General features: G+C 43.8%; 3 protein-coding genes across 4 annotated transcripts; 2 read left to right on the plus strand and 1 right to left on the minus strand.

Moving 5' to 3' along the window:
- Window positions 1-191: 191 nt before the first annotated feature.
- tdp2b (tyrosyl-DNA phosphodiesterase 2b) lies at window positions 192-3,708 on the plus strand. 2 transcript variants are annotated; one of them, XM_061820927.1, is made up of 6 exons: window positions 192-565; window positions 629-750; window positions 1,530-1,685; window positions 1,770-1,861; window positions 2,032-2,150; window positions 2,953-3,708. In XM_061820927.1, exons 2-6 carry the CDS (start codon window positions 659-661, stop codon window positions 3,421-3,423), a joined length of 930 nt encoding a protein of 309 aa, XP_061676911.1. In that variant the 5' UTR covers window positions 192-565; window positions 629-658; the 3' UTR covers window positions 3,424-3,708. The 2 variants fall into 2 exon arrangements, with proteins under 2 accessions (XP_061676911.1, XP_061676903.1); XM_061820919.1 differs by having other exon boundaries at window positions 196-334.
- A 1,003-nt stretch (window positions 3,709-4,711) lies between these two features.
- tmem64 (transmembrane protein 64) lies at window positions 4,712-11,579 on the minus strand. Its single transcript, XM_061820963.1, has 3 exons — window positions 10,298-11,579; window positions 7,085-7,240; window positions 4,712-6,495 (listed from the first exon to the last, which is right to left on the minus strand). The coding sequence occupies exons 1-3, from the start codon at window positions 10,967-10,969 to the stop codon at window positions 6,295-6,297; spliced, it is 1,029 nt and encodes a 342-aa protein (XP_061676947.1). The 5' UTR covers window positions 10,970-11,579; the 3' UTR covers window positions 4,712-6,294.
- A 1,921-nt stretch (window positions 11,580-13,500) lies between these two features.
- necab1 (N-terminal EF-hand calcium binding protein 1) lies at window positions 13,501-24,653 on the plus strand. Its single transcript, XM_061820976.1, has 13 exons — window positions 13,501-13,587; window positions 15,212-15,236; window positions 16,801-16,909; window positions 17,859-17,884; window positions 17,997-18,094; window positions 18,964-19,100; window positions 20,251-20,372; window positions 21,003-21,079; window positions 22,280-22,327; window positions 22,456-22,568; window positions 23,048-23,125; window positions 23,200-23,291; window positions 24,339-24,653. The coding sequence occupies exons 1-13, from the start codon at window positions 13,501-13,503 to the stop codon at window positions 24,365-24,367; spliced, it is 1,041 nt and encodes a 346-aa protein (XP_061676960.1). The 3' UTR covers window positions 24,368-24,653.
- The last annotated feature ends 456 nt before the right edge of the window (window positions 24,654-25,109 follow it).

Genomic DNA, 25,109 nt, shown 5'->3' on the forward strand with positions numbered 1-25,109 from the left:
ATATTGTTTCATGATTTAGTTGCAAAATTCCAATTCCCGTCACATTCGGTCTAGGAACCAAAGCATTGAATGCACCCGGATTTATTTCACCGGCACACACAATCAACAAGCGAAACGTAAAAAGCAAAATGCCCGCGTCGAGGTGCTATTTTATCTTTTAAAAATAATACTTTTATGAGAGCTCCGTGAAGTTTTCGACAACATGGCTTCGACGTCCGACCCCGGGGACTTGGAAGAGAGCCGAACTCGCCTCTGCGAGGAGTTTGCCGGCTCGACGGGGACGGATAGCGGCGTGGCGCAGTGCTACCTTGCGGAGAACCAGTGGAACATGGAGGTACTGTGACGTTAAAGCTTCGAGAGAATAACAGCAACATTTCACGGCATGCTCACGAGCCGGATAAGGACTATGTAGAGCTCGTGCACCCACGTCGCCGAAATCACCTGAGTGGCCGTATTGCCGGTCTAGCAAATCATTCTCCGATGCTAAGTCGGTTGGAGACGGCACGAAAATACGTCCTAGGACGACGCCCAGAGTTTTGGTTCGATACCGTTAAACATTTAGAAGGTGATAAACGAAGGTTACGTGGAAAAATGAGAGACACTCCATTGACCCGCCTCCTCCCCCCAGAGTGCGTTGAATTCCTACTTCGACGCCGACATGGAGAAGTTGTTTGAAAAAGAGGGGGCGACGGAGCAGGAGCCAACGACCAAGAAACTACAAGCGGAGGGAAAAGCTCCCCAAGTCACGAGGTAAACAAACGACATAGTGCTTTGATTTTACAAGAATGACAAAAAAAAATGGATATATTTTTAAAAGTTTGAATTTGGAAAAATATTTCATTTCACAAGGTTTTTTTTTGTAAATTTAGCAAATTTAAAATTATTTTGTAATATTTTTGAGCGAAAAATGTGTGCAATTGAAAAAAAAGTTTTTTTTCAAAGTTTGAATTTGTAAAAATATTTTATTTCACAAGAAAATAAATCAACTCGAGTTTTTTTGTAAATGTGCAAGGATTTTAGCAAATTTAAAATTATTTTTGTAATATTTTTGAGCGAAAAATGTGTGCAATTGAAAAAAGTATATATATATTTTTTTTAAAGTTTGAATTTGTAAAAATAAGGATTTTAGCAAATTTAAAAGTATTTTTGAGCGAAAAATGTGTGCAATTGAAAAGTATATATTTTTTTAAAAGTTTGAATTTGTAAAAATTTTAAATAACTGACATTTGCAGTTTTTTTTTTAAATTCAGAGAAAATTAAGATATTCCAGGAAAGAAATGTGAATAATCTTTTTGTTTTTTTTTTTTGTAATGTGAAATATTACAAGAAAAAGTAAGACATAATTGAAACATCAGTAGAAAAAAAACCTTTTGCGCCAAGAGCATTTTTTTAATTACAATAATATTTTAAGAGAGAAAATAAATAAATTATAATTTAATTATCGAAGAGAATTAAAATGAATAAAAATGTGTTCGTGTAGCCCGACCTTCCCGTTTTAGCACGTCTGATTGTCACCAAATGAATCGCAGCATCGACTTAACTGCAGATAGCCCCGCCCCGTCGCGTAAACCCGAGGAGGAGGAAGACGGCGGCTCGGCGCTGACGCTGATCTCCTGGAACGTGGACGGCCTGGACACGGACAACCTGGCCGAGCGGGCCCGGGGCTTGTGCTCCTACTTGGCCATGTGAGATACCGTTTACAGATCCCTTTTTTTTTTTTTTTCGTGTATTTACATATTTTAAGATGACAATATTTTCATCCCCTTTAGGTATACTCCAGATGTGGTTTTCCTGCAGGAGCTCATCCCGCCCTACGTGCAGTATTTGAAGAAACGAGCCGTCAGCTACTTGATCATTCAAGGTCAAAACGTCAATCCAGGAGTCCGTTCGGATACATGTATTTTTTTTAAAATTTGAGATCATAATATATTCTGAGAACGAGAGTGGACTAACGCCACTTAATAAAGGCGCAGGTCTAAATCAAGACCTCGCTACAATTTTGACATTTTTAATTTTTCCGTCTCTGCGCAGGAAGCGAGGACGGCTACTTCACCGGGATGATGCTGAAGAAGACGCGCGTCCAACTGCTGGAAAGCGAGATCGTGCCTTACCCGACCACTCGGATGATGAGGAACCTCCTCGTGGCGCAGGTCGCACACCAAAATATTCAAGTTGGCGTATTATTAGGGTGAGGCCGTGAGCGTTTTATGGCAAAAAGATTCGTGGAAATCCGGCGCGGTGCCCTGCGATTGGCCGGCGACCAGCTCAGGGTGTGCCCCGTCGACAGCTGGGATAGGCTCCGGCGGTCCCCGCGAGCCTCGTGAGGATAAGCGGCTAAGACAATGGCTGGATTATGAGATGACAGAGAAGAGTTTGTCTTCATACAAAGGGGAAATACGACATTTTACATTTTATTTGGGGGGGGGGACTATGTTTTTCATTTTACAAAATATGGCCCCAAAAATTTGATTTTTTTTTTTTTTTTTCAGATTAGGGTTAATTTTTTTCATTATTTTTTTAAATGAAAAAAATTGTCATTACAGAAGAAAATTATTTGTAATTTTTTTTTTTGTCGTCATTATTATAATATTTTAGTTTTTTAAAATTATGTTCTTAAGATAATAATCGATTTGAGCCACTGAGAACTAGAGTGGGCTAATTCCATTTAAGTCAGTTTTAAATTAAGTGCATAAAGCAATAAAGGCCAATTTCATTTCTAAAATTTGTATTCGTAAAAAAAAAAAAAAGGTATTTTCTCTCTAGTTTTTCTTGTAATATTTCACATTACAAAGAAAAAGCAGAATTCACTATTTTTTTTTTTTTTTTCCTGGAAAATCTGAACACGAGATAGGCTTAGATGAGAAAAAAATTACACGCCGCGGCGACCCCTCACGGGACAAGCCGAAAGGAAAAGATTATTATTATTATTACGGTTCTTATTTTTGCCGACAGGCGACGTTCCGGGGCGTCAAGCTGCGCCTGATGACGTCGCACCTGGAGAGCTGCAAGGGCCAGGCGGGCGAGCGCATGACGCAGCTGCGCGAGGTGACCCGGCGCATGCGCTCGGCGCCCGACGACGTCAACGTGGTGTTCGCCGGCGACACCAACCTGCGCGACGCCGAGGTGACGGCGGTGGGCCTGCCGCCCGCCGTCTGCGACGTGTGGGAGCGGCTGGGGCGCCGCGAGCACTGCCGCTACACGTGGGACACCCGCGCCAACTCCAACAAGAGCGTCCGCTACGTCAGCCGCTGCCGCTTCGACCGCGTGTACCTGCGCCCGGCCGCCCGGCCCCGCGTCCCCCGCCTGACGCCCGACCGCATGGCCCTGGTGGGCTTGGAGAAGCTGGACTGCGGGCGTTTCACCAGCGACCACTGGGGGATCTACTGCTGCTTCGCCGTCGCCGACGACGACCAGGCAACGTAAACGGCACGTCTCGTTCCTTTTCAAATTATTAATGTATTAATTCATGTTAATTTTCTACGTTGACCCGATGCAAGTAAAATTAAATTGACATAACCACAAGTGACACACACACACACACAATACGAAATATTTCTATGATTGCATGACGCTCTTTTTGGCTATTGACCTTTTAAATGTGTATTCTTTTATTCTTTACACATTTTAAAATAAATGTTCTTTCAAGCTTTTTGCAAATATTTCCAAACGTTTTGTAAAATGTCAAATAAATAATCGCAATATACAACATCTGTTGTTGCAGTATTACTCCCTAACAGTAGCAAAGATTTCTTTTTTTTTGCACTTTTTTCTGAATTATTATTATTATTATGATGTCAAAATTGTTGAATGAAAGTGGAGCGGGACACACGCCTATCTTTGGTGTGGGCAGCGTGGGTTCGATTCCCGCTCGGCGAAACTGATTGGCGACCGGTTCAGGGTGTAGTTTGCCTTTCGCCCAGAGCTAGCTGGGAAAAGCTCCGCCTCCTTGTGAGGATAAGCGGCTTGGATAAGGGATGGATGGACGTGACATGAATGTAGCGGTACACGTAGATGCCTTTGGTGCGGGCAGCGTGGGTTCGATTCCCGCTCAGTGACTGTGTCAATGTCTGCCCTGCGACTGACTGGCAACCGGTTCAGGGTGCAGTCCGCCTTTTGCGCAAGGGTTGACTCCGGCTTTTCTGTGACACTTGTGAGGAGAAGCAGCTTGGACGATGGACGTATGGACGTCACGTGAGTGCGGCGTCGCTGGTGGTGTAGCGGTACGCATGCCTGCCTTTGGTGCAGGCAGCGTGGGTTCGAATCCCGCTCAGTGATGGTGTCGATGACTGACTGGTGACCGGTTCAGAGCGCAGTCCGCCTTTTGCCCAAAGCTAGCTGGGATAGGCTCCATCTTTCCTGTGACCCTTGTGAGGATAAGCAGCTTGGACAAGCGATGTTAAATGAATGCCTTGTTGCAGAAGGAAAACGTAATATTGGGGCCGGGCCACAAGGGGGCGTCAATGCGTCAAATTCAATTGTACATCAACGCAATTCTCCCCCACATAAAACATTATTCAGTCCTAACTGATCAATAATTATTTTTTTTCTTCAGATGTGTGTATCACGTGTTTATTAAATATGTATTTTTTTAATCGTATTGAATGCAAGTACATAAAAAAAAACCCAAGCGAAGTGTATTAAAAGCCATTTTAATTTCTCCGTCCGTCTCATAAATAACACCGAGCAAAGCGTCACGCAGTGCATAAATATCCGATGTATGTATGTATCCATATATATGCACTTTCAAATTGTCAGTATATGAGAAAATACAGCATATGTGTACAGTAATGCACTTAATACCGCCTTCCCTTTGAATCACTTGATACATAACTATCACTAATTTCATCAGTTCCCCACAGTTGTTTTTTTTTTTTTTTTTGCATGAATATACCAATAATCAAACATTGGCAAATAGTCCGCACTTGTCAGTTTAAAAAAAAAAAATTATAAATTGAGTGTGCACAGTTCACAAAGTGTCGTGACGTGGGCGCAGCTCATTAATATCATAATAATATTCACGAGGCTGCGGGACGCAAGCATGGCAAACTCGGGAATGTGGCCGCCCTCTCTAAAACGCGTCGTTAAAATTTGCGTGATACATTTTTTTGCATGTTTTTTTTTTGCGTCGGGCTAAGCAAATATTCTTATTGCTAAAGTCAAGACAGAAAAGGGGCCCCTCCGACCTGGCGACCAACCAAATAAATTAAAAGCACACAAAAAAAAACGAAAAAAAAAAACCCGTCAAATATGGATGTCTCGTGCGGGAGCCCTTGTGTGTCTTCCACAGACACAGTCAAAATACTCGTAAAAAAATAGAGATATATATACACATATTTGCACATTCATTGTTTCTTTTTTCCTTAGCGTCTGTGTTGATTGTCAGCAAAGTACCGCAAAAAAAGAACAAAACAAAATGGCGTCGCTTTGGAGGTCGCACACAAACGCCGCACAATTCGTTGTGATTTTGAGATTAAAGTCTTTTTTTTTTTTATCCTAATTGAAAAGTTAATATTCATGTCAACTTTTTAAGCCGCCTCCCCAGAATTCTACAATTTTTTTCCCCCAATGTACATTTAAAATATTATCGCAATTCTATGGGATTTTATTTTTTTTTTTAATTTTCTTATTCGACTTTATTCTCGCAATCACAACTCTGTCCGACTCGTCTCCTCGTCTAATTTTCGTCTCGTCTGATTTACAAAACGAACGAGCAAATAATGGCACGTAAAAAAAAAAAAAAACGTCACAATCTCTTCTAGGCTCCATCGTGTATTTTTTTGTTTCGTTTCCGACATTCAGGGATGAACTGCGCTCTTAAAAAAAAAAAAACGGCAGGAATGTCATCGCAGACATGAAATTAAATCCACGTTTTTAACGTTAATTGAGCGTAAAAGTATTTCTTTGCGTTACGTCTCCAACATTCCTGAGTTTTCTGTCCGAACCAATCGGAGAGCGTCACCGTCCCGACGTTAACTCAAGCGCACTCAATTACAAAATCCCAAAATATGAACAATGCCCTTATTCTTGCGTTATGAATATTCATTATTATTATTATTAGGTTTTGTTCCACGGCGACGACGTAGGAAAGAAGGTGCATAGGTGGCCGTTGGTTTGACACCAAAAAAAAAAAATCCAGTTAACATTCAAAGCGTTATTTCGTTGACATCTCTTCAGGTCCCCCCGCCCGACCCCCCCAAAAAATTAATAACAATAATAATAAGTTTTTTTTTTTAAATGTACCCATCATTTCTCCCTGCTGGTCCAAAGTCCATCGTTACGGCTCGGCGTCCGGCGTCACACCACGTTGACCGCGGCCGCCGACGTGCGCTTGCCGCAGTACGTGAAGCCGTCGCGGTCGGCGGCGGACGCCGACGGCGACGACGGGCCGTTGATGCGCGACGATCGCAGCTCCATCTGGCAGGCGGCGATGGCGGCGTTGAGCTCCAGCTGAGCGCGGTGCACCACGTAGAACATCAGGCCGATGCTGATCACGATCTGGAAAAAGGAACAGTGCTCGCTTTTTTGTCAGATTTTAAAGATGATTTTGTTTGTCAGTGAAAATTTAATTACTACATATGCAGACAAAGAGCAAATATGTTTATCGTGGCAAATTTGTATCTCACCGGCTCATATTTTGATTGTATCAGAAAAAAACTGCAAACGGACACTTTGAAGGCTTCTGTACAGCCATCATCAACGCTTATCTCCGTTAGCCCGTCTGTGGCATTTCAGATATTTTAGCATCGTGCTCGCGAACCTTTATTATGATGTGGTTGGGTTGAACATTTTACGTTTTTTTTTCTTTTGCGTTATATATGTCAGTTGACGGTAAACTCTGACTGGGAGCGACAAACACTGAAGCGAGCACGCTGGGCCTCTTTTTTGGAGAACTGTATACTCAAGCCTACTTTACAATACTGTGTTTTCACTCTAATTGCGTTTAAAAAGGAATTTCAACCATTTCACGTTGCATACTTTCATTTTCAGGAGTATTTTGGTACAGCCGATCCCAAGCGGTTTGTAGCGTCAACGCAAAACAAATGAGCTAATAGCGTGGCGAGCGGGATTTGAGCTCGGAACCGACCTGCAGACCGAAGACGAAGTAGCCGCTGACGCTCTGCTCGGCGATGACGTCCTCCATGGTGCGCAGGGTGCTGCCCAGGTAGGAGTTGAGCAGCTGGGTGGGCAGCAGGCCCAGCGAGGACGCCACCAGGTAGTTTGGCAAGGGCACGCCCGTGATCTGGAAAGCCCGCAAAGAACCACAGCTCGAACATTCGGGGCGAAGGTGACGGCAATCGGGGAAGGGACAAAGCGAGCGGTCGTCCGTTCAAGTGCAAAGGCGGTTGTGAACCAATCCAAATGCGGTGTGACCCGGAATAGCCGTAAAGGGTGACAGAACCGCTCGTACCAAACACTGCCTCTCGAGTATCTCCATGAACGAACGTGTTCCTCGAGTGTGTTTTTCCCCTCAGGGAAGTTCCGGCCAGCTTGTCAGTGAAATTCGGATTTGGAAACAACTGTAATGACTAACAGGCGCCAGTAGAGGGCTGCGTTTCGGTCGCTTTGGATTTGAGATCAGCACGGCGTTTGCCAAGAAAATTACGATTAGTCCGCGAATCAAGTCGGAAAGACGACAAGAAACGGCAGAACTCGAGCGCTGCGGTGAGCCAGCGTCACACAAAGTGTGTTTTTTAGTCGTCTGTCTGTAAAAAGAAATCTTTTTTTTTTTGCCATCGAAATTCCTTTCTGTGTCTTGTTGTTAGAGAGGAAATGCTAAATTGCTGAGATTTGGAGGTTTCATCGGCTGGTGCCGAAATGCCGGGATAACAAAAAGGGAGCATCTGGTGACGTGTCGCCTAAAGTCCGGCTTGTGCCGGACTTGAACTCGAGCCGAGAGCGACGGAGACTTGATGTACTGATGACATAAGTTTGTGCGCGCGTGCCAGATGGGAGCTCGACCTTGACCCGCGCGGCGGCTGATTAGCGGCGTCCGGGCGCTGCGCCGTCGCCCCGATGCGCCTCGTCGTCGCCGTCAGCTTCTCCTGCACGAACTGGTCTTTCTCGAAAAGTCGAGCGAAACGACGTTGACGTCCGGGAGTACGAACCGCCAAACTGGTTTTAAAATCTCCGGGTAATGATGTCACGCTCCCTCAAGCTAATTAGCGTAAAGATAACCAAATACGCTAATATCACTTTTGAGTTTCATCTATATTCCACTTGACGGGAATCCCCGAAACTCGTGAGGGCAGATTCCGTCACGTCGGGAAAATTTTGGGTCAATTGGTGAAATTAATGCTAATGCTCAAAATTAACTTTGACACACACGCAGCTAATATTTGAAATATGTACGCTCGCCCATCTGTCAAGGATGAATCCGCCATTTTGGCCAAATTCCCACGCTGGAATCTGTTCCCGACTGGGAATTTTCCCCGAACGTGCAACTGGCCGTCGGATTTCGGCCAATGAGATTTTTCCGTCTGGATGGAACGTTTTCCAATTTTTTTTTTTTTTTTTAAAAACGATCTTTGATGGTGCACTCTGCCAATATTTGATGTCTTTGGCAACAAATGAAAATATCTCTTGGCATTTAACCCTCACCCATTGTCCAGAATTCCTGGAATTCCCAAGCAGACGTCAATTTATGACGCCTGAAATTTTCCCTTTCATAAAAATAATTCATCCTTGTGTAATTCCTCACGTTGCGTGATCGATTGTGTAAACACGTTCTCGTTTGTTTTCTTTGGCCCAATTCATCCGGCGTAAGGTGCGGACCGACCTTCGGACCTGGCGCTACAACTCAACCGGCGGTGACAAAAAAAAAAAAAAAAAAATCAAGGCGACGAGGGGACCGACCCGACTCCCTGACCCCAGCGAGGCGGAATGAAAAACCGTCAGAACTTGAGAACCGCGCCGAGAAATATTGCAACTATGCGGTGCCGCTGCCAGAACAAAGAGGACAAACTGGCTTTCTCGTGCCGGCGGCGCCAGATGACTAGCACTAGTGAGTCGTTAGCGTGCGAGCGCCGCTACGCCGCCGCCGCCCCGAAGCGCCGGCGTCGTCGACTCTTCGGCGCCGTGAGCGCCGAATGCCTTTCACGCTCGCCACTTCGGCCTCTTCTGGACGTTTCTTGCCCTGAATTCATTTCTCACTTCTCAGCCATTGTGAACGCTAATTATCTCCAGCGGCAAATAAATTATTGACTCGGCAAATACATCCCTCGGGAATGACTTCCAATTAAAACAAAACGAAACAAACTTCCGGAGTTAATTTGTTCTTTGAGCTCACTCGCGCAACCCAAAAACCCTCAAATCATCTTTTTTTTCCCGTCCCAAAATGAATGAAAATCCCATTCATCTTGTCCAGCCTGCTACAAAACTAAGCAAGAGGTTTTGCCAATTTTGTGCCGATCTGGGCGCTCCCCCAAGTTTGTGAAATTCAAGTTCAGCACAGCCTTCGAGTCGAAGAGAAAGATTAGGTGGCGAGTTAGCAAAAGCAAAACAGCACAATAACTATAAAACGGGAAAGGGTTTTCGTGAAAGAAGACAGTCTTGCCTTCCTTTTGCTAGGTTCGGTGCCGATATTTTCCCAGAACCTAATCCTGCGTGGGTCCGGAAAGCCCGCTCCATCTCCGGGACCTTCTCCCCGTGTGCTGAGACCGTCTCAAAAAGGACAAACGAAAGACGAGACTCAAATCGGAGACGGCAGTGACGGCAGCGGCTCTCCTCCAGAGGGCTCTGACGACAATTCAAATGCTTCACCCTCTCGCAATATTTTCCCGCATTTCACGTTGACGGACCCGTCGGAGGAACGCGGAAACGATCGGGGAGCGTACATTGATCATGTGGTGTGCAGCGGGGTTGCTCCGGAACGTGATGTCAGAGAGATTAAAATGTTGGGCAGTTTTAACGAGAATAAGTTCAAAACAGCTGAAATGAAAATAACGAACCGGTGAAGAAAATAAACAATGAGAAAGAAATGGACGATTCCGTTGCTGGTTTGGGTCTGTCACGTCAGAAAAATCGGTAAAAACCATCGTTGTTTTCCAGAGTTAAAGCGAACGTCCGACGCGAACATAAACAGCTTCAGAACTGCAAGAATTCTTATTGTTGGGAGGCTGAAATTCCGATGATTTGAACTAGTTTCATTTCAACCGCCAGGAAACGATCAATCGACATTCTCAACGGTCATCGTTTAATTCCCTAAAAACGTGAAAGGATTTTAATCGAGCGATCCGGCGCTAGTAGCACACGGCACGACAAAGTGAGAAGCGCGCAGCGGCGCCGGTGGTTTACTCACGGAGAATACTGCATTCTGGAGTCCAAAGGGGATCGGGGTGAGTCTCGCTAAGGCCACAACTTTGAGTCCGCTGCCCCCCTCCACCACGCGGATGACGGCGCTCAGCCGCTCGCTGCCGCCCACCTTGCGCAGCACCCAGTCCGTCAGCAGCCGCTTGCACGCCAGGTGGGCCACCAAGGTGCCCACGAGGACGCCCACCATGACCAGCCCCACGCCCGGCACGAAGCCGTACAGGTAGCCGGCCGCCACGTTGAGCACGATGTAGCCCCAGCCGCACGGGAAGGACACCCCGATGAAGCCCACCACGAAGAGGAGCGCCCCCGCCAGGCTGTCCAGGCCCTCGGCCCACAGCAGGAGGTCCTTGAGGTGCTGGCGGACCAGCGCCACCGAGGAGAAGCACAGGCCGGCGAGCAGGAACGCCAGGAGGGCGCTTTTCAGGCAGAAGGGGGTGACAAAGCACGGGTGGCGGGACTCGACGCCCGCATCGCCCGCCGCCTCGGGGTCACCGCCCGGGTCCCCCGCGCACCCCAGCAGGTCCATCTTGTCGCAGTCGTCTCCGCCGCCGCCGCTCCTGTGCAGCCAGCGGCTCAGATGGATGTGCGCCCTGCCGGCCGCGTGCTTGGCAAGTTTGGCGAGCACCTGCGCCGCCTTGGGGGTCACCGACAGCGACATGCTCGGCCCTCCTACCGGAAGGGGGCACGCGGGGCTCACGTCACACCTTCTCACCAGCCGCCTCGGCTTTCCTTCATATTGGACGCAAAGCGGAATTCGCAGACATCTTTTGCGGCCAAGCGTGAATCCTCCCGACTTCGCCGACAAAACAGAGAGTTTGTCTCAGTGGGAGGCGGCGGTGGTAGTGACGTCACCACGCCGCCCAGCTCCATGGCTCGTGCACCTTCGTGGGATCATGGACGGCAGACGACGACCGACAAGTGACGGAAATCAGCGTCCGAAGTTCGCAAGGCGACACTCACCCCCGCCGTCCCGTGTTCAAATCAAAGCACCGCTAGCGGCTAGCTAGCTAGAGCTCGCCAACGTTTCGCGCCGTTTTCGCCCAGGTGCCCCCGCAATAACTGCCAAATGTGCTCTTTGCGGCTCGTTCGTATTCCCGGCGTCAACGTGAGGGCGTCACTCGCTGCCGCCGTTCCGCGTTCTCGCTCCGGGTGTCAGCAAGCGGCTCCGTTTTGCGCCCCGCAAGACAAGCGAGTAGCAACTCAGATCCACGTGACCTCCCCGGGCCTCCTCTTCTCGCTTCTCGGATCCCGTCGGCCATCGCGAGATTTCCTCGCGATCGACATCGCCGCTGCCAAAGAAGCACAATATTTTTTTTTCCATTTTAAGCTCTTATTATCATAAATTGCATACTTTGCGTTAGTCTAAATGTTTATATAATCAAACAAACCGACTATTAGCTTTTATCGCCAACCTGGCCGTCAGTCAAGCATATTTACCATGGTCTTTCAACACTTTCGGTAAATATAATGTATTACATAACTATTAATATTTACCCACGTTATCTATGAACTTAACAGGAAGGATCTCATTTTACGTGCTGTCCCCGGATTAATTATTATGATTTTTTTTATGTTGATATGCGCCCAGACGCAATCGGTGTATGTTTTCAAACAATGAAATACAAAGAGTTGTTTTTTTTTTTCATTTTTTAATAAAGATGTTTCACATTACGTTGCATTTCTCTAGGACGTTCGAAATATGAAATAAAATCAAACCATTTAGAGTGCAGCTTGTGGCATACAGCCTTTTTCGCTTAAATACGTGTAAATATCACGTAATTATGTCAATCGTTTTACATAATTATGTGAATCGTTTCACTTAATTATGTATAAATATCACAATAATGTGAAACGATTCACATAATTATGTGAAACGCGACCTTTTTTTACAACGTTACAGACGTTACACATAATTATGTGATATTTTGAATCGTTTCACATAATTATGTGTAAATATCATATAATTATGGGTAACGTATCACATAATTATGTGAATCGTTTCACAGAATTATGTATAAATATCACAATAATGTGAAACGATTCACATAATTATGTGAAACGCGACCTTTTTTTACAACGTTACAGACGTTACACATAATTATGTGATATTTACACATAATTATGTGAATCGTTTCACAGAATTATGTGTAAATATCATATAATTATGAGTAACGTATCACATAATTCTGTGAATCGTTTCACAGAGTTATGTGAAACGATTCACATAATAATGTGTAACGCTTCACATAATTCTGTGAAACGATCCACATTATTATGAATGTGAAAAAAAAGGTTTGAAAAAATGAATGAATGGAGCTGTACTGTCGCAAACATCCACCGGGTGGAGCTATTGCGCAGTTTAAACCACCTGTCCCCTTTGCGCAAGCGATTATTATTACATTTATTATAAAATTGGAGTCGTATTTTTGAGCTTCTTTGTGTTTTTCATTAATACAAGCAAGGTTTTCTTTCAAAATAATATTGCGATGGTGGTTATTAAGAGCCCTCTCGGCTACCGTTGCAAAAAAAAAAAAAGTTAGGCATTAACTCAGGGCATTTACAGCAAAAAAAAATACGTTCAAAAATATGAAATAAACTATTCAAAATAACAATATGAATTTAGTGAACGCCCCGTAGCACGATTTTAAAAAAAAGGTATTACGTTGTGTTTGTCAGCAAAAGAAGGGAAATCCCCAACATAAACAATAAAAAAACGGCAAAAGTGTGTCTCAATAATGTTCAATTCGTCAACATTTAATCGAATTCCATAAATTTCGGGCTTTCTATCAAGCCGGCCTGTGATAACCGGATACGAGAGTGAGCCGCTGTCAAAATAAAAGCTCATCGCCCCTGCGACGGTTCCGAATCGCACGTCCCCACTTGAAACAATATTGATTATCTTCTGATCGACGTCATTGGCGGAATGATATCGTCAACGGGCCTACGTAGCTGTTCTGGCATCAGTCGGGTACGGATAAAATACCACAACGGAAGTGGCCTTGTTTTATTTTCGACGACTCGACCATTTTCGGAGCGCTTCGCTTGTGAGCACAGCGACAGAAAACGACAAGCGGAGCGCAGCTTCATCCCATTCATTCATTCGTTCATTCGTTCACTCACTCACTCACTCACTCACCTTCCTGCGCACTCTACAAAAGAGGACAAACAAAAATAAAATAAAATTTCATAATGGATTGCTCAGAGGAAGTGGCACCTGTGCGCGACGAGCCCGGCGTCAAAGCGGAGCTGAAAAAGGGAATGTCCATTTTTATTGATGTGAGTAGAATATTCAATTACTTGCAGATTTTCTTTTAAAAAAAAATGTATTTCGGACAGCCGGAGGCCAAACAAAAGCCAATTCATGTAAATGTAAACGTGAAAATTAATCAATACATTTATATATTTTTAGTTATGTTGTTTTTGAGTTGGAATTGCAAAATTTGTTTGACTGTAATTAAAATAAACATTAAATTGAAGAGAAAAAGATATTTAAATCATACTTAATATTCCCACCTTTAATGATATTTGCATGATTCCATAATTGTGTGTCGCGCGTATGTGTTGGCATTCGGGCCAATTTGGGTCAACGTCTGAGTTTGTCGAACCAAACCAAAATGGCTGACTTCTCGGTCCCATTTCCGACGTCGATTGGCGATGGTGGGGGTTCGATCGATGCAATGTGAACCACTACGCTACGTAAAGCGCGCCAAATATTTTTGTACATTTCAAAGGCCAAGTTAGAGACCAGTCGTCACTCGAATTGGAATTGATTGCAGGCCAGCAACATGACAGTTGGCTATGTGAACCACTACATCGACAATAAGCCCTAGTGGCATCTAAGTTTTTGTCGGAGATTGGTCTCAAATGAGTCAATGGCTGACTGGTCACGGGGCATTCCGTGAAAAGTGATCCCTCGTCAGCGTTGCGTGGACATGGGGCTATGTGAACCACTACTCTACCGATTGCCGAACAGTTAAAAAAAAAACCCAAAAAACATTGAAGACTTGTCAGAAACTGATCGCGGTCAGTCACAAGGTAACAGGAAATGGGACACGTAAAGATGGAAAAGATCCCAGATCAGCAGAAGGAAAGTCAACTATGTGAACCACTACCCCACTGATTGCCTAACAATCTTTTCATAAACATTGAAAACTTGTCAGAGACTGATCACGGTGAGTCGCAATGGAACAGGAAATGGGACACGGAAAGTTGGAAAGGATCCCAGATCAGCTGAAGGAAAGTCAACTATGTGAACCACTACACTGGCGATTGCCTACCAGTTTTTTCTGATAAACATTGAAGACTTGTCAGAAACTGATCGCGGTCAGTCGCAAGGTAACAGGAAATGGGACATGTAAAGTTGGAAAAGATCCCAGATCAGCTGAAGGAAAGTCAACTATGTGAACCACTACCCCACCGATTGCCTAACAATCTTTTCATAAACATTGAAAACTTGTCAGAAACTGATCGCAGTCAGTGGCAAGATAACAGGAAATGGGATGCGTAAAGTTGGAAAGGATCCCAGATCAGCTGAGGGGAAAGTCAACTATGTGAACCACTACACTGCCAACAGGCCGTCAAAAGGTCCTCCCTTTTCGCTGATTGCTAGTCAGTCATCGCTGGAATGCGAATTCGGAGGGAATCCCGTGCCGGGTGCATGAACGTCAGCTAGGTGAACCGCTACACAGCGTCATCGGTATAGCGTCGCCGGAGCGGGTGACGTCGTTTTCGCGACGGAACGAGTGATGTGTTCAAAGGCGACGTGGTCATCCCGCTTTCATCTCCAATGTGGGACACAGATATCAATAATTGATTAGGGTGCCGCTTTGCGAGCGTGATCAATGACACACACACACATACGACTTTCATGATTTGTCATATCATTTTTTCTCTCTTGCAGATTTTACGACGGGCCGACAAGAACGGTACGTATCCCCCCCCCCCACACACACACACACACCTCTTCTGGGTCTGGCGTTCGTCTCGTCGTTCTGATCCGAGATTCCCCGCTGATAGTCGGTTTCCATGGAGACAGCAAAGTGACCAGACCCATCGCCGGGCGGCTTTCATCGAGAAAGAGTGCAAAATAGTTCGGAGCGTCGCGAGGGCGGCGCGCGGCCTTCGGAACGCCGTCGCTCGCCCTGAAGCATACGAGAAAAAAAAAAATTAATATTGGAGAAAATATGTCACTTATATATATATATATATATAATATATATATATATATATATATATATATATATTGGATTTTTTTTAAATACAACACAGTTCTGTTTGGATTAAAAAATATATATATAAATAAATAAAAACATATATATGTGTGTGTGTCATAATAGACAGCTGTATTTTATAATATATATAATCCAAACAGAACTGTATTGTTAAAAATTATATATATATACATATACATACATACATAGAGTGTATGTTATCTGTTATATTGTGTGTATTATATATATATATATATATATATATATATATATATATATATATATATATTATATATATATATATTTTTATACAAACTGAATTGTAATGTTAAAAAAAATGTAAATGTTCCAAATGTAAAACCATGGAATGAAATGATTGTACTAGTAATATAAAATGAAGAATAAAATACCAATCATTTAAAAAAAAAATTAAATAACAATACTTTACAGATTTTTTAAAATTTGCTTTGTTTTTAAAATACTGCACGCAACCATTTTTTAAACAAAGACTACAAAAATAAAATAAATTGAAAAAATACAACAAAAAAATGAAAAATCTGCATATTTTATTGTACTTTTTTTTTGTCCGCTTGGACTTGTGGCACGCCATCGCGACCGGTGTTGGAACTGCCGGAGGGTGTTTTTGTTTGTTGTTGTTGTCGTGTGTGCGTCTCTTTTCATTTTTTGCTTCACAGATAATCTCATTCTACAAACAGAATTTGTGGCCGTCCCTCAGGACGCCGCGCGTTAATTGTCGCCTCCGAGGGTGTCGAGCGGACTGCCGCTTTCATCCGGAAATGCGACAATCCCGCGCCTAAACGGCTTCCCAGTTTTTTTCTTCCTTTCCATATTGTTACTTAAGTTGCATTTTTCGAAAACATTTTTTTGCTCATTCAAGATGATTTGCCCCAAAAAATTTTAACCTTTGCAGCTTAGCATCACCTGGCTGACTGAGAATTTACAAATAAATTAAATAAATAAATAAATAAATAGATGTATAATAATAACAATAAATAAATATTACTAATAAATACATTTTATAAAATTACAAATAAAAATATAACAATATGCCTTTTTAATATATAACATTGGATATAAAGCATCAATTTAATTGCAAAAAGTAATATTTAATGAAAAATAAACCCCCCAAAAATTTCCATCAGCACTCACAGGCGCACCTTCTTTATCCTCCGCATAGAATGGCTCGGGTTTCCGCATCTTACTGGGGAGTTGTGAGCGTCTCCGCGTGCAAAAACTGAATTTTGGGTTCCGTCCCCAGACGACGGCAAGCTGTCCTTGGACGAGTTCAAGGCCTACTTCTCCGACGGCGTCCTGACCCCGGAGGAACTCAAGCAGCTCTTCCACGCCATCGACACCCACCACACGGAGTGAGTCGCCGTCATCGATCCGGCGCGCTGTTGAGCGTGGGGGGTGGCTGTGCAAGCAGCCTCAATCAGAAACCTTGAACTCAATCTTTCAACCACAAAGTACCAAACAAATCTTTCCGGTCGTTATTATTACCTCCACCAAGCTTGTGATTTGGTGGGCGTGGCTTGTTTGCGCACGACTTCCTGTCCGCATTTTCCGGCGTTTAATGATGAGGGCGACGTACCCGTTCAAACAACTCACAAGGGACCAGACGTGCGAGCTTTTTGAGACGCACGCCGTCGGATGTCTTACGAAAGTCCGCTAGCTTCAGGACAGCGCGTAACGGGGAAATGCCATAGACGGGCTAACGAAAATTGTTATTATTGGAACTGACTGAGCAGTCGTGACCGTCGTCTTCACGTAGTTATCGTGGATCTCCTGTACTGCCCCCGCGTGGCCAAGGTACACACAGTAGAAGGAGCAGCACGGTAACCATTGAATTATCATGACGCGTAACGGGAAAATGCCATAGACGGGCTAACGAAAATTGTTATTATTGGAACTGACTGAGCAGTCGTGACCGTCGTCTTCACGTAGTTATCGTGGATCTCCTGTACTGCCCCCGCGTGGCCAAGGTACACACAGTAGAAGGAGCAGCACGGTAACCATTGAATTATCATGACGCGTAACGGGAAAATGCCAGAGACGGGCTAACGAAAATAGAATGACCCATTGAATTATCATGACGCACAATCTGGCTTGCAAATAAAGACTGATTCTTATTTTGTTATATACATTTTTGCACCTTTTAAAAATAACTCTTTATTACTTGATTTTATTTGATTCTTGCTTTTTTAAGCTGTACTGTATTGACTTTATTTTGAAGTTATGGAATGGAAAATTGTGATTTTCCTCCTTGATTCATTCAAACGCTGTCCATGTTTTTATTTTATATTGTTTGCACCGCAGCAACGTGGACACAGATGAACTCTGCGGTAAGGTCACCCGATTTGATTTTTAATTTTATTTTATGATATATTTTTTTTAAATCACATCGGCACAACACCCCAATTTTATTTTATTTTATTCTTATTATTTTTTTTTAAGAGTACTTCTCCCAGCACCTCGGGGAATACAAGAACGTCCTGGCCGCTTTGGAAGACCTCAACGTGTCCGTCCTGAAGGCCATGGACAAGACCAAGAAGGTGAGGGCCGGTATTTGAGACTCTGGCAACCACTTACGTGGCAACCATTTTTGGTCCTTGAAGTGGGAACCCGTTCCGCTTATCCTCACGAGGGTCACGGGGCGTGCCGCAGCCTATCCCGGCTGTCAACGGCCAGGAGGCGGGGTTACACCCTGAACTGGTCGCCAGCCAATCGCACCCCGCGACCCTCGTGAGGATAAGCGGCAAAGAGAATTGAAGTAGGGAACCATATTTAGTAGAAGGCTCCGATACGCGATTGCTCAGCAGTGCCGCGCGAGTTCAGGTTTATGTTCCGCGCGCGTGGGCGTTGCCGCTTTCAAACGGCGTCATGCCGCGTTTGCGCCAAGTCATCCGGGCGTCGCCAGCGCGTGCGTGGGCGCCGCGCGAAGACGTAAAGGGCCAATATGTTCCGCGCGCGTAAACGCGCCCACGCTGTTTACACGCGCGGGTATAGCGACGCTAGCTGGGCTAATACGCGACAAGCTGCGCTTCTTACACATTCCAAAAAGTATACGAGGCTAATTAGCAATGCTAGTGGTTCCCGCTAAAGTCAACAAGTCCAGTTCCCACCTGGGTCAGGGCATGAAATGCGGTTCCCGCTTATGCTCCCATTCCTTTTGAAAACGATGATATTTACGCGACCACAACTGGTTCCCAAATCGTCCTCAGTCATCACAATCGACCTATCGGAGCGCCTTCATCGGATTTCATCCCGGCATCCGGACTCTAATGAATCTTAATCAGTTCCGACCCCGCGGGCTCGACGCCGAGCGACTGGGAGTCGGCGTGTCGAACGCGCCCCCCCCCCCGCTTATTATTTTTGGTTTTGCTAATTGTGTGTTGTTTTTCCTCTCCCGTGTGATTGACAGGATTATCAGGAGTCCACCCACCTGGAACAGTTCGTGACTCGCTTCCTGCTGAAGGAGACGACCAATCAGCTGCAGTCGCTCCAGAGCTCGCTGGAGTGCGCCATGGAGACCACGGCGGAGCAGACGCGGCGGGAAAAGTGAGCGCGTCGTTATTCGAGGCGCGGGGGGACGACGCGCGAGTCCCTTTGAACTGTGAAAGAAGTAAAACGCGAAGGTCGGCGCGGCGTAGAGCGACACGTTCCGCTGAAAAAAACGTTGCCATGGCAGCAGATCCCGGCTCATCTCTTCTGGGGCCGCCGTCGTCGATAGATAAGCGAACGGCTGAATGTTGATTTGGATTCAAGGAAACCGAGACCCGGACACCCGAATCATTTCTTTGACGGTACTAAATACGCCCGCGACGACTTCAAATTCGTAGTTCCCACCTTGGCTTCCAAATATGGTTCCCCGCTTAAGCTAACGTGAATGGTTCCCGTTTAGCTTAGCAATGTGGTTTCCACTCCAGTTTCACTCAGTTAAAAGGTACCCGGTATGATTCCTGGTCCTGCTCCCGAAATCAACTTGGTGACCGCGAAGGGTCGCCACCGCATCGACCAATTTCTGATTCCCGTTTTGTCTGCCGAATACGGTTCCAATTTCCATTGCTAAATATGTTGACCGCTCACGTTAGCAAATACGGTTTTCACTTGCGCCGCCGAAAATGGTTCCAACTTCCGGTAAGTTACAGAATATGGTTCCGCCGTCAATTAACTTCCATTACCAAATTTGGTTCCCACTTTAGTTCCAGTCTCGGTACAGTTCCTGCTTCGGGGAACAGATACTCAGCCAACAGTCCCCCTCCCTCTCCAAGAGGCGTCTCTTGTTCCTCCAGCATTTCTTGGTCCTCTTCTCGTAAATTCCCCCTTGGCGAGTCCGAATGCGACAGCTGTGTACTTGTGAGAGGACTCCAGTGACTGCAAATTGCTTTCTGTGGTCAGTTTGAGACGTGTGATGAGTCTGAGATCCAAACCCTGTTGTTGCTTTTAGCTTTTGTTTTTTCCTGTAAGTTTAAAGCGGGTCTGAGTCTTTCTCCGATCTCAATTCTTCGTGCAATTAAAGCTTGTCGCCTGGAATAAGACGGCGTGGGCGGACAAACGAGGCCATTAGCACCTCCGCCGCCGAGACTCGCTTGTCGCCGGCTGATCGATTCATCATCACGCCGTTTTGACAGTGTTTAAGTTATAAAATAAAAGCAACGCACGCGGGGGTGAACGTTAGTCACGAAAAAAGGGCCGTTTGTCCCGGCAGGCAAGGTCCAGCCAAGCCGGAGGTTCTGTCAATCCAGTGGTCGGGCCGTCGCTCCAACCGGAGACTCCAGCGGAACAACAGCCTGTCCCCCAACAACCCCATCATGAGTCTCGTCAACTCCGGTGAGGCCACGCTCGTCACCTCTCTAGGTACGCCGTGAGGTACTTTGCAAATGAGGAACCAGCGGATACCAGCTGGACCTGATCCAGAAGCAATACGTGCAGTTGAGACCCTTTTCAGCGAGCACCAGACCTAGACCCCATGTACAGTAGAAGAAATACTACGGATTGCTCATCAACATTTGGTAGTTATGGCACATGCTAGCAAGCGGCTACCCGATCAATGCAGGAAACTAGTACCTGATCCAGAACCGGTGCGAGAAAGCAGTCTTCCAGACCCGATCTGAAGAAGAACTCTCAGGTAGCTAGAATATTTGGACCTGATTGGAAACACCGGAGGCTACTACCCAGTCTCGACGATAGCTTAGCAGGTGGCCACACAATCTAGAAGGGATGCTAGCAGGTACTTGATTAAGAAAAAGTACAGGAAAGTGGCTACCATACCTGGACCCCGTGAGGTTCCAGGGATGCAGCGGATCCAGAGCAGGTCCCGATCGAGAAGAGAGCGGCCACTGGAGCTGGACCCCATCTAGAAAAGAGGCTAGCAGGGGGCTACTAGCGCTAGCGGAGACATAATCCGTGTTCCATAAATGTTGCCAAAGTCTATTTTTTAATTTTATTTTCTTCCAATAGGTGTTTATGAGGAGGAAAACCACTGGACGGTTCAAGTCAACAGGCTGCAGAAACTCATCGACCGCCTGGAACAGAAGGTTCTGCTTGCATCTTGATCCCGACCGTGCCGTCGCTCACCGTTTGGGCTTTTTTTAAAACCGCCAATTACAACACCTGCGCATTCAGAACAATGTCGACGAGTGACAAACGACCGCGTAGACAACAAACGCGCGCGCGTCGAAGTCCTGAAAATAGGTGGGAAATATGAAAAAAATAAAAGGGCCGTGTAAAAAAAAAAAAAAAAAAAAAAAGCATCAGTGTTGAAAATGTAAAATTTGATTTTTTTTTTTCTTACAAGATGAAATTTTTAAAAATTGACAAAATCAAAAATGTTCACAGTTTACTGTAGTTTAGTTATAAATTAGTGTAAATAGAAAAATGTTTACGCAAATATAAATCATACATATATATATATATATATAAACACCAACATCACAAAAAATAAAGTTAAAAATGAAATTAGAAAAAAGTACAAATAACTTACGATAAAAAAATACAAATATTTGGATTGTATTGTATTTAAAAGAATAATGAATTACACATAAACATGTCATACAAGTTACTAATAATACAAAAGGATTATTTATATATATATATACATTAAATTAGAGTAGTAGTATAAATTATATTTTAAAAAACTATTTCAATAAAATTAGAAAATATGTACATATAACCTACTATGAAAAAATAAAAATAATTGGATTGCATTGTATTTAACATAATAATTAATTACACATAAACATGTTATACAAGTTACTATTAATACAAAAGGATTATTCATAAATTAAATTAGAGTAGTAGTATAAATTATATTTTAAAAAATAATTTGAATAAAATTAGAAAATGAGTACAAATAACCTACTATAAAAAAATAAAAATATTTGTATTGTATTGTATTTAAAAGAATAACTAATTACACATAAAAATGTTGTACAAGTTACTATTAATACAAAAGAATTGTAATATATATATAAATTAGAGTAGAAGTATATTTTAAAAAACAATTTGAATAAAATTGGAAAATGAGAAAATTAATAATTAATTCCAGATAAACATGTTATACAAGTTACTATTAATACAAAAGAATTTTAATATATATATATAAATTAAATTAGAGTAGAAGTATAAAATGTATTCAAAAAAAAATTGAAAATGAAAGTCATTTTATTTTAAAACGTTAAAAATTCAAATTATTTCATTGTATTCCCCCCCCCCCCGCCGCCATTTTTTATTGGCAGGAGATCCGTCTGGAGCCCGTCGAGGACGACGTCCCGGAGAGCAAGCTGGTGCGTTTTTTTTTTTTTTTTTCGCAACATTTCCCGTCCCCGCCGCTAACCCGCGTTGACGACCGTGCATGGTCGCCGCGGCGACCACGGCGCCCTGCTCACGATGTCGCGGTGCTGCGTGCCGACAGCACATTCTGATCGTGCAGCGGCAGCTCACCGTGCTGGAGGACGAGCTGGAGGAATTCCGCGCGGCGCTCAGACACTACATGGACGCCGCCAGCACGCAGACCGGATGCCTACAGTCAGTGCACACGCGTGTTGTCCGGCATGTGGATGGAAAGTTGGCGAGAAAGGTGAAAGGGTTAAATAATAAACAGACGGATGGATGGACCGTGTACGAATCCCACGAACGACAACCGCGTCCCCTCGGGCGAGCGTTTGCGGACGAATCGTAGCACGGCGGGTCGGTGACGCGCGCCGACAACGTAACGCGCGAAAAAAAGCGCTCGCGACAGGCGACGCCCGGCAACCGTGAACATGTTGACACTCGTTCGGCCCGTCCATCTCTCCCTCCCTCCCTCTTTTCTGGCGTGTCTGCTGTCGCTTCGAGTTTGGACGACGGGCCGCAGCCGCCGGCGTCCGCCGACATTTGATGCAAGACGCCGAGGCGCATTCACGCTTGAGGACGGCGTGACGTCAGCGCGATTCTTTCGGTTTTTTTGGCGGGACGTGACGTAACGCGCCGGATGCGCGCGGCTGCTCTGTTTCCTGTTTCCACAGCGTGGCCCTTCAGCGGCTGGCTAACGAGTCGCGCTTCATCCTGTACGAATTCTGGGAGCACAACAGCGTGTGGAAGAAGTGAGTGGCCAGCGCTGCGACCTTTGACCTTTGACCTCGCTCTACGTGATTTTTTTTTTTTTTTTTTTGCGCAGTCACCTGCAGAGCAACTACAGCAAAAGCTTCCAGAGGGCCAACGTGGACTTCCTGGAGACGCCCGAGACCGTCACCACCATGCTGCTCCCCGGTACCAATCGCGTCGCCTCGTTCCCTTCACTCTAAATCGTCCCGTCACATTTTCAACTGGTGTGGGTGAATTGACGTGTGCCAACGCTTTTCCCGAGAAAAAAAAATTCAGGCGCATTTTCAAATTGCCTTGACTGTCCTTCAAGGTTTTAAAATATCCAGCAATATTTCTATTTTTTTCATATTTTTGTAATGTTTCATTAACTTTTGGGGTCATGAACTTATGAAATAGCTTTAATAATTATGCATTTTCAAATTGCCTTGACTGTCCTTCGAGGTTTTAAAATACCCAGCAAGATTTCTATTTTTTGTTTCATATTTTTGTAATGTTTTATTAACTTTTGGGGTCATAACCTTATGAAATAGCTTAAATAATTATGCATTTTCAAATTGTCCTAGCTGTCCTTCAAGGTTTTAAAATACCCAGCGAGATTTCTATTTTTTGTTCCAGATTTTTGCAATGTTTTATAAACATTCGGGGTCATGAAATAGCTTAAATAATTATGCATTTTCAAATTGTCCTACCTGTCCTTGAAGGTTTTAAAATATCCAGCGAGATTTATTTTTTGTTTGTTTCATATTTTTTGTAATGTTTTATGCACTTTTGGGGTCATAAACTAATGAAATAGCCTAAATAATTCTGCATTTTCAAATTGCCCTGACTCTCCTTGAATGTTTTAAAATATCCAGCAACATTTATTTTTTTGTTTCATATTTTTGTAATGTTTCATTACCTTTTGGAGTCATAAACCTATGAAATATCTTAAATAATTATAGATTTTCTGAATGTTTTACATCTCATAACCTTTTCTCATGATTGATCTCATTATTTAACGAGCTTATGTCATTTTTATTCAATCATATTTTCATTTACTGCATCGCATTTTGAATTAATTTTGATTTTTTTTGTGTGTACTTATTCACTCTTATTCTACACATTCTTATTTTACACTCAATACACCTGCATAATTTAGCATCAAAACAATTGTAATATGACATCATAGCTAATGATTTACATATTTTGCAATGACATTTCTGTCTGTTTCAGCTTCGTGGTGGGTCCTCAACAACAACTGAGAGCAGCGCGTCACTCACAAACGACGCACAAACACGCGCGCACGCAGTTTATGACGTCATAGCGATTAGCATAATTGATTACTTCCACGGCTTCTTCTTTGTATGAAATAAGTAGCTGCATTTCATCCACTGTGTGTGTGTTTGTGTGACATACTGATGATATCTTTAAAAAAAAAAAAAAAAGTCACGACCTCCTGACGTCCTACTGAGCTGACGTCATCGCACCTGTTTCAGACAGTGTAGCAGCACATAATTATTATACATGAAATAAATTATTACAATACTCCACTGCGTTTTTTTTTGTGCATAGTTACCGTTGATAAAGCATAAAAGACGTCAAAAAGAATAGAAAAGAAAATATTGTTGTGTAGGTCGTGTGCTGCTTCTTTGATTAGCGAACTTGACGTCAAGGGCATGCGTTTGTCTCCACCTGGTGCCAAATTGTGGTACCGCGGGTTATTTTTGCCAATCTACTTTATGTAAGAGAAAAATCATTAAAAAAAATGAAAATAACTACATGAAAAATATTAAAAAATTAAGACAAAAATATTTCAAAAAAGTAAAACAAGTCTTGGACCAAAATATAGCACTTGATTTTAAAAAATGGACAAATTATTAAAGAAAAAAAAGATAGAGAAATAGAAAAAAACATGAAAATAATACAAAAGACAAAAAATATAAAATTTATAAATTAACAATTACAAAAATAATTTTCAAAATTACTAAATATTGGGCCTTTTCC

The sequence above is a fragment of the Syngnathoides biaculeatus genome, chromosome 1, assembly GCF_019802595.1.
Source record: "Syngnathoides biaculeatus isolate LvHL_M chromosome 1, ASM1980259v1, whole genome shotgun sequence".
NCBI classification, from domain to species: Eukaryota; Metazoa; Chordata; class Actinopteri; order Syngnathiformes; family Syngnathidae; genus Syngnathoides; species Syngnathoides biaculeatus.

Coding starts and splice junctions, on each gene's coding strand:
- tdp2b (XM_061820919.1), top strand. CDS start 203: ATGGCTTCGACGTCCGACCCCGGGGACTTGGAAGAGAGCCGAACTCGC. Junction 335..628: donor AGAACCAGTGGAACATGGAG/GTACTGTGACGT, acceptor TCCTCCCCCCAG/AGTGCGTTGAATTCCTACTT. Junction 1,862..2,031: donor CAGCTACTTGATCATTCAAG/GTCAAAACGTCA, acceptor GTCTCTGCGCAG/GAAGCGAGGACGGCTACTTC.
- tmem64 (XM_061820963.1), bottom strand. CDS start 10,969: ATGTCGCTGTCGGTGACCCCCAAGGCGGCGCAGGTGCTCGCCAAACTT. Junction 7,241..10,297: donor TCCAGAATGCAGTATTCTCC/GTGAGTAAACCA, acceptor CGGGCTTTCCAG/ATCACGGGCGTGCCCTTGCC. Junction 6,496..7,084: donor ACTTCGTCTTCGGTCTGCAG/GTCGGTTCCGAG, acceptor TCCTTTTTCCAG/ATCGTGATCAGCATCGGCCT.
- necab1 (XM_061820976.1), top strand. CDS start 13,501: ATGGATTGCTCAGAGGAAGTGGCACCTGTGCGCGACGAGCCCGGCGTC. Junction 16,910..17,858: donor ATCGACACCCACCACACGGA/GTGAGTCGCCGT, acceptor TTTGCACCGCAG/CAACGTGGACACAGATGAAC. Junction 17,885..17,996: donor GGACACAGATGAACTCTGCG/GTAAGGTCACCC, acceptor TTTTTTTTTAAG/AGTACTTCTCCCAGCACCTC.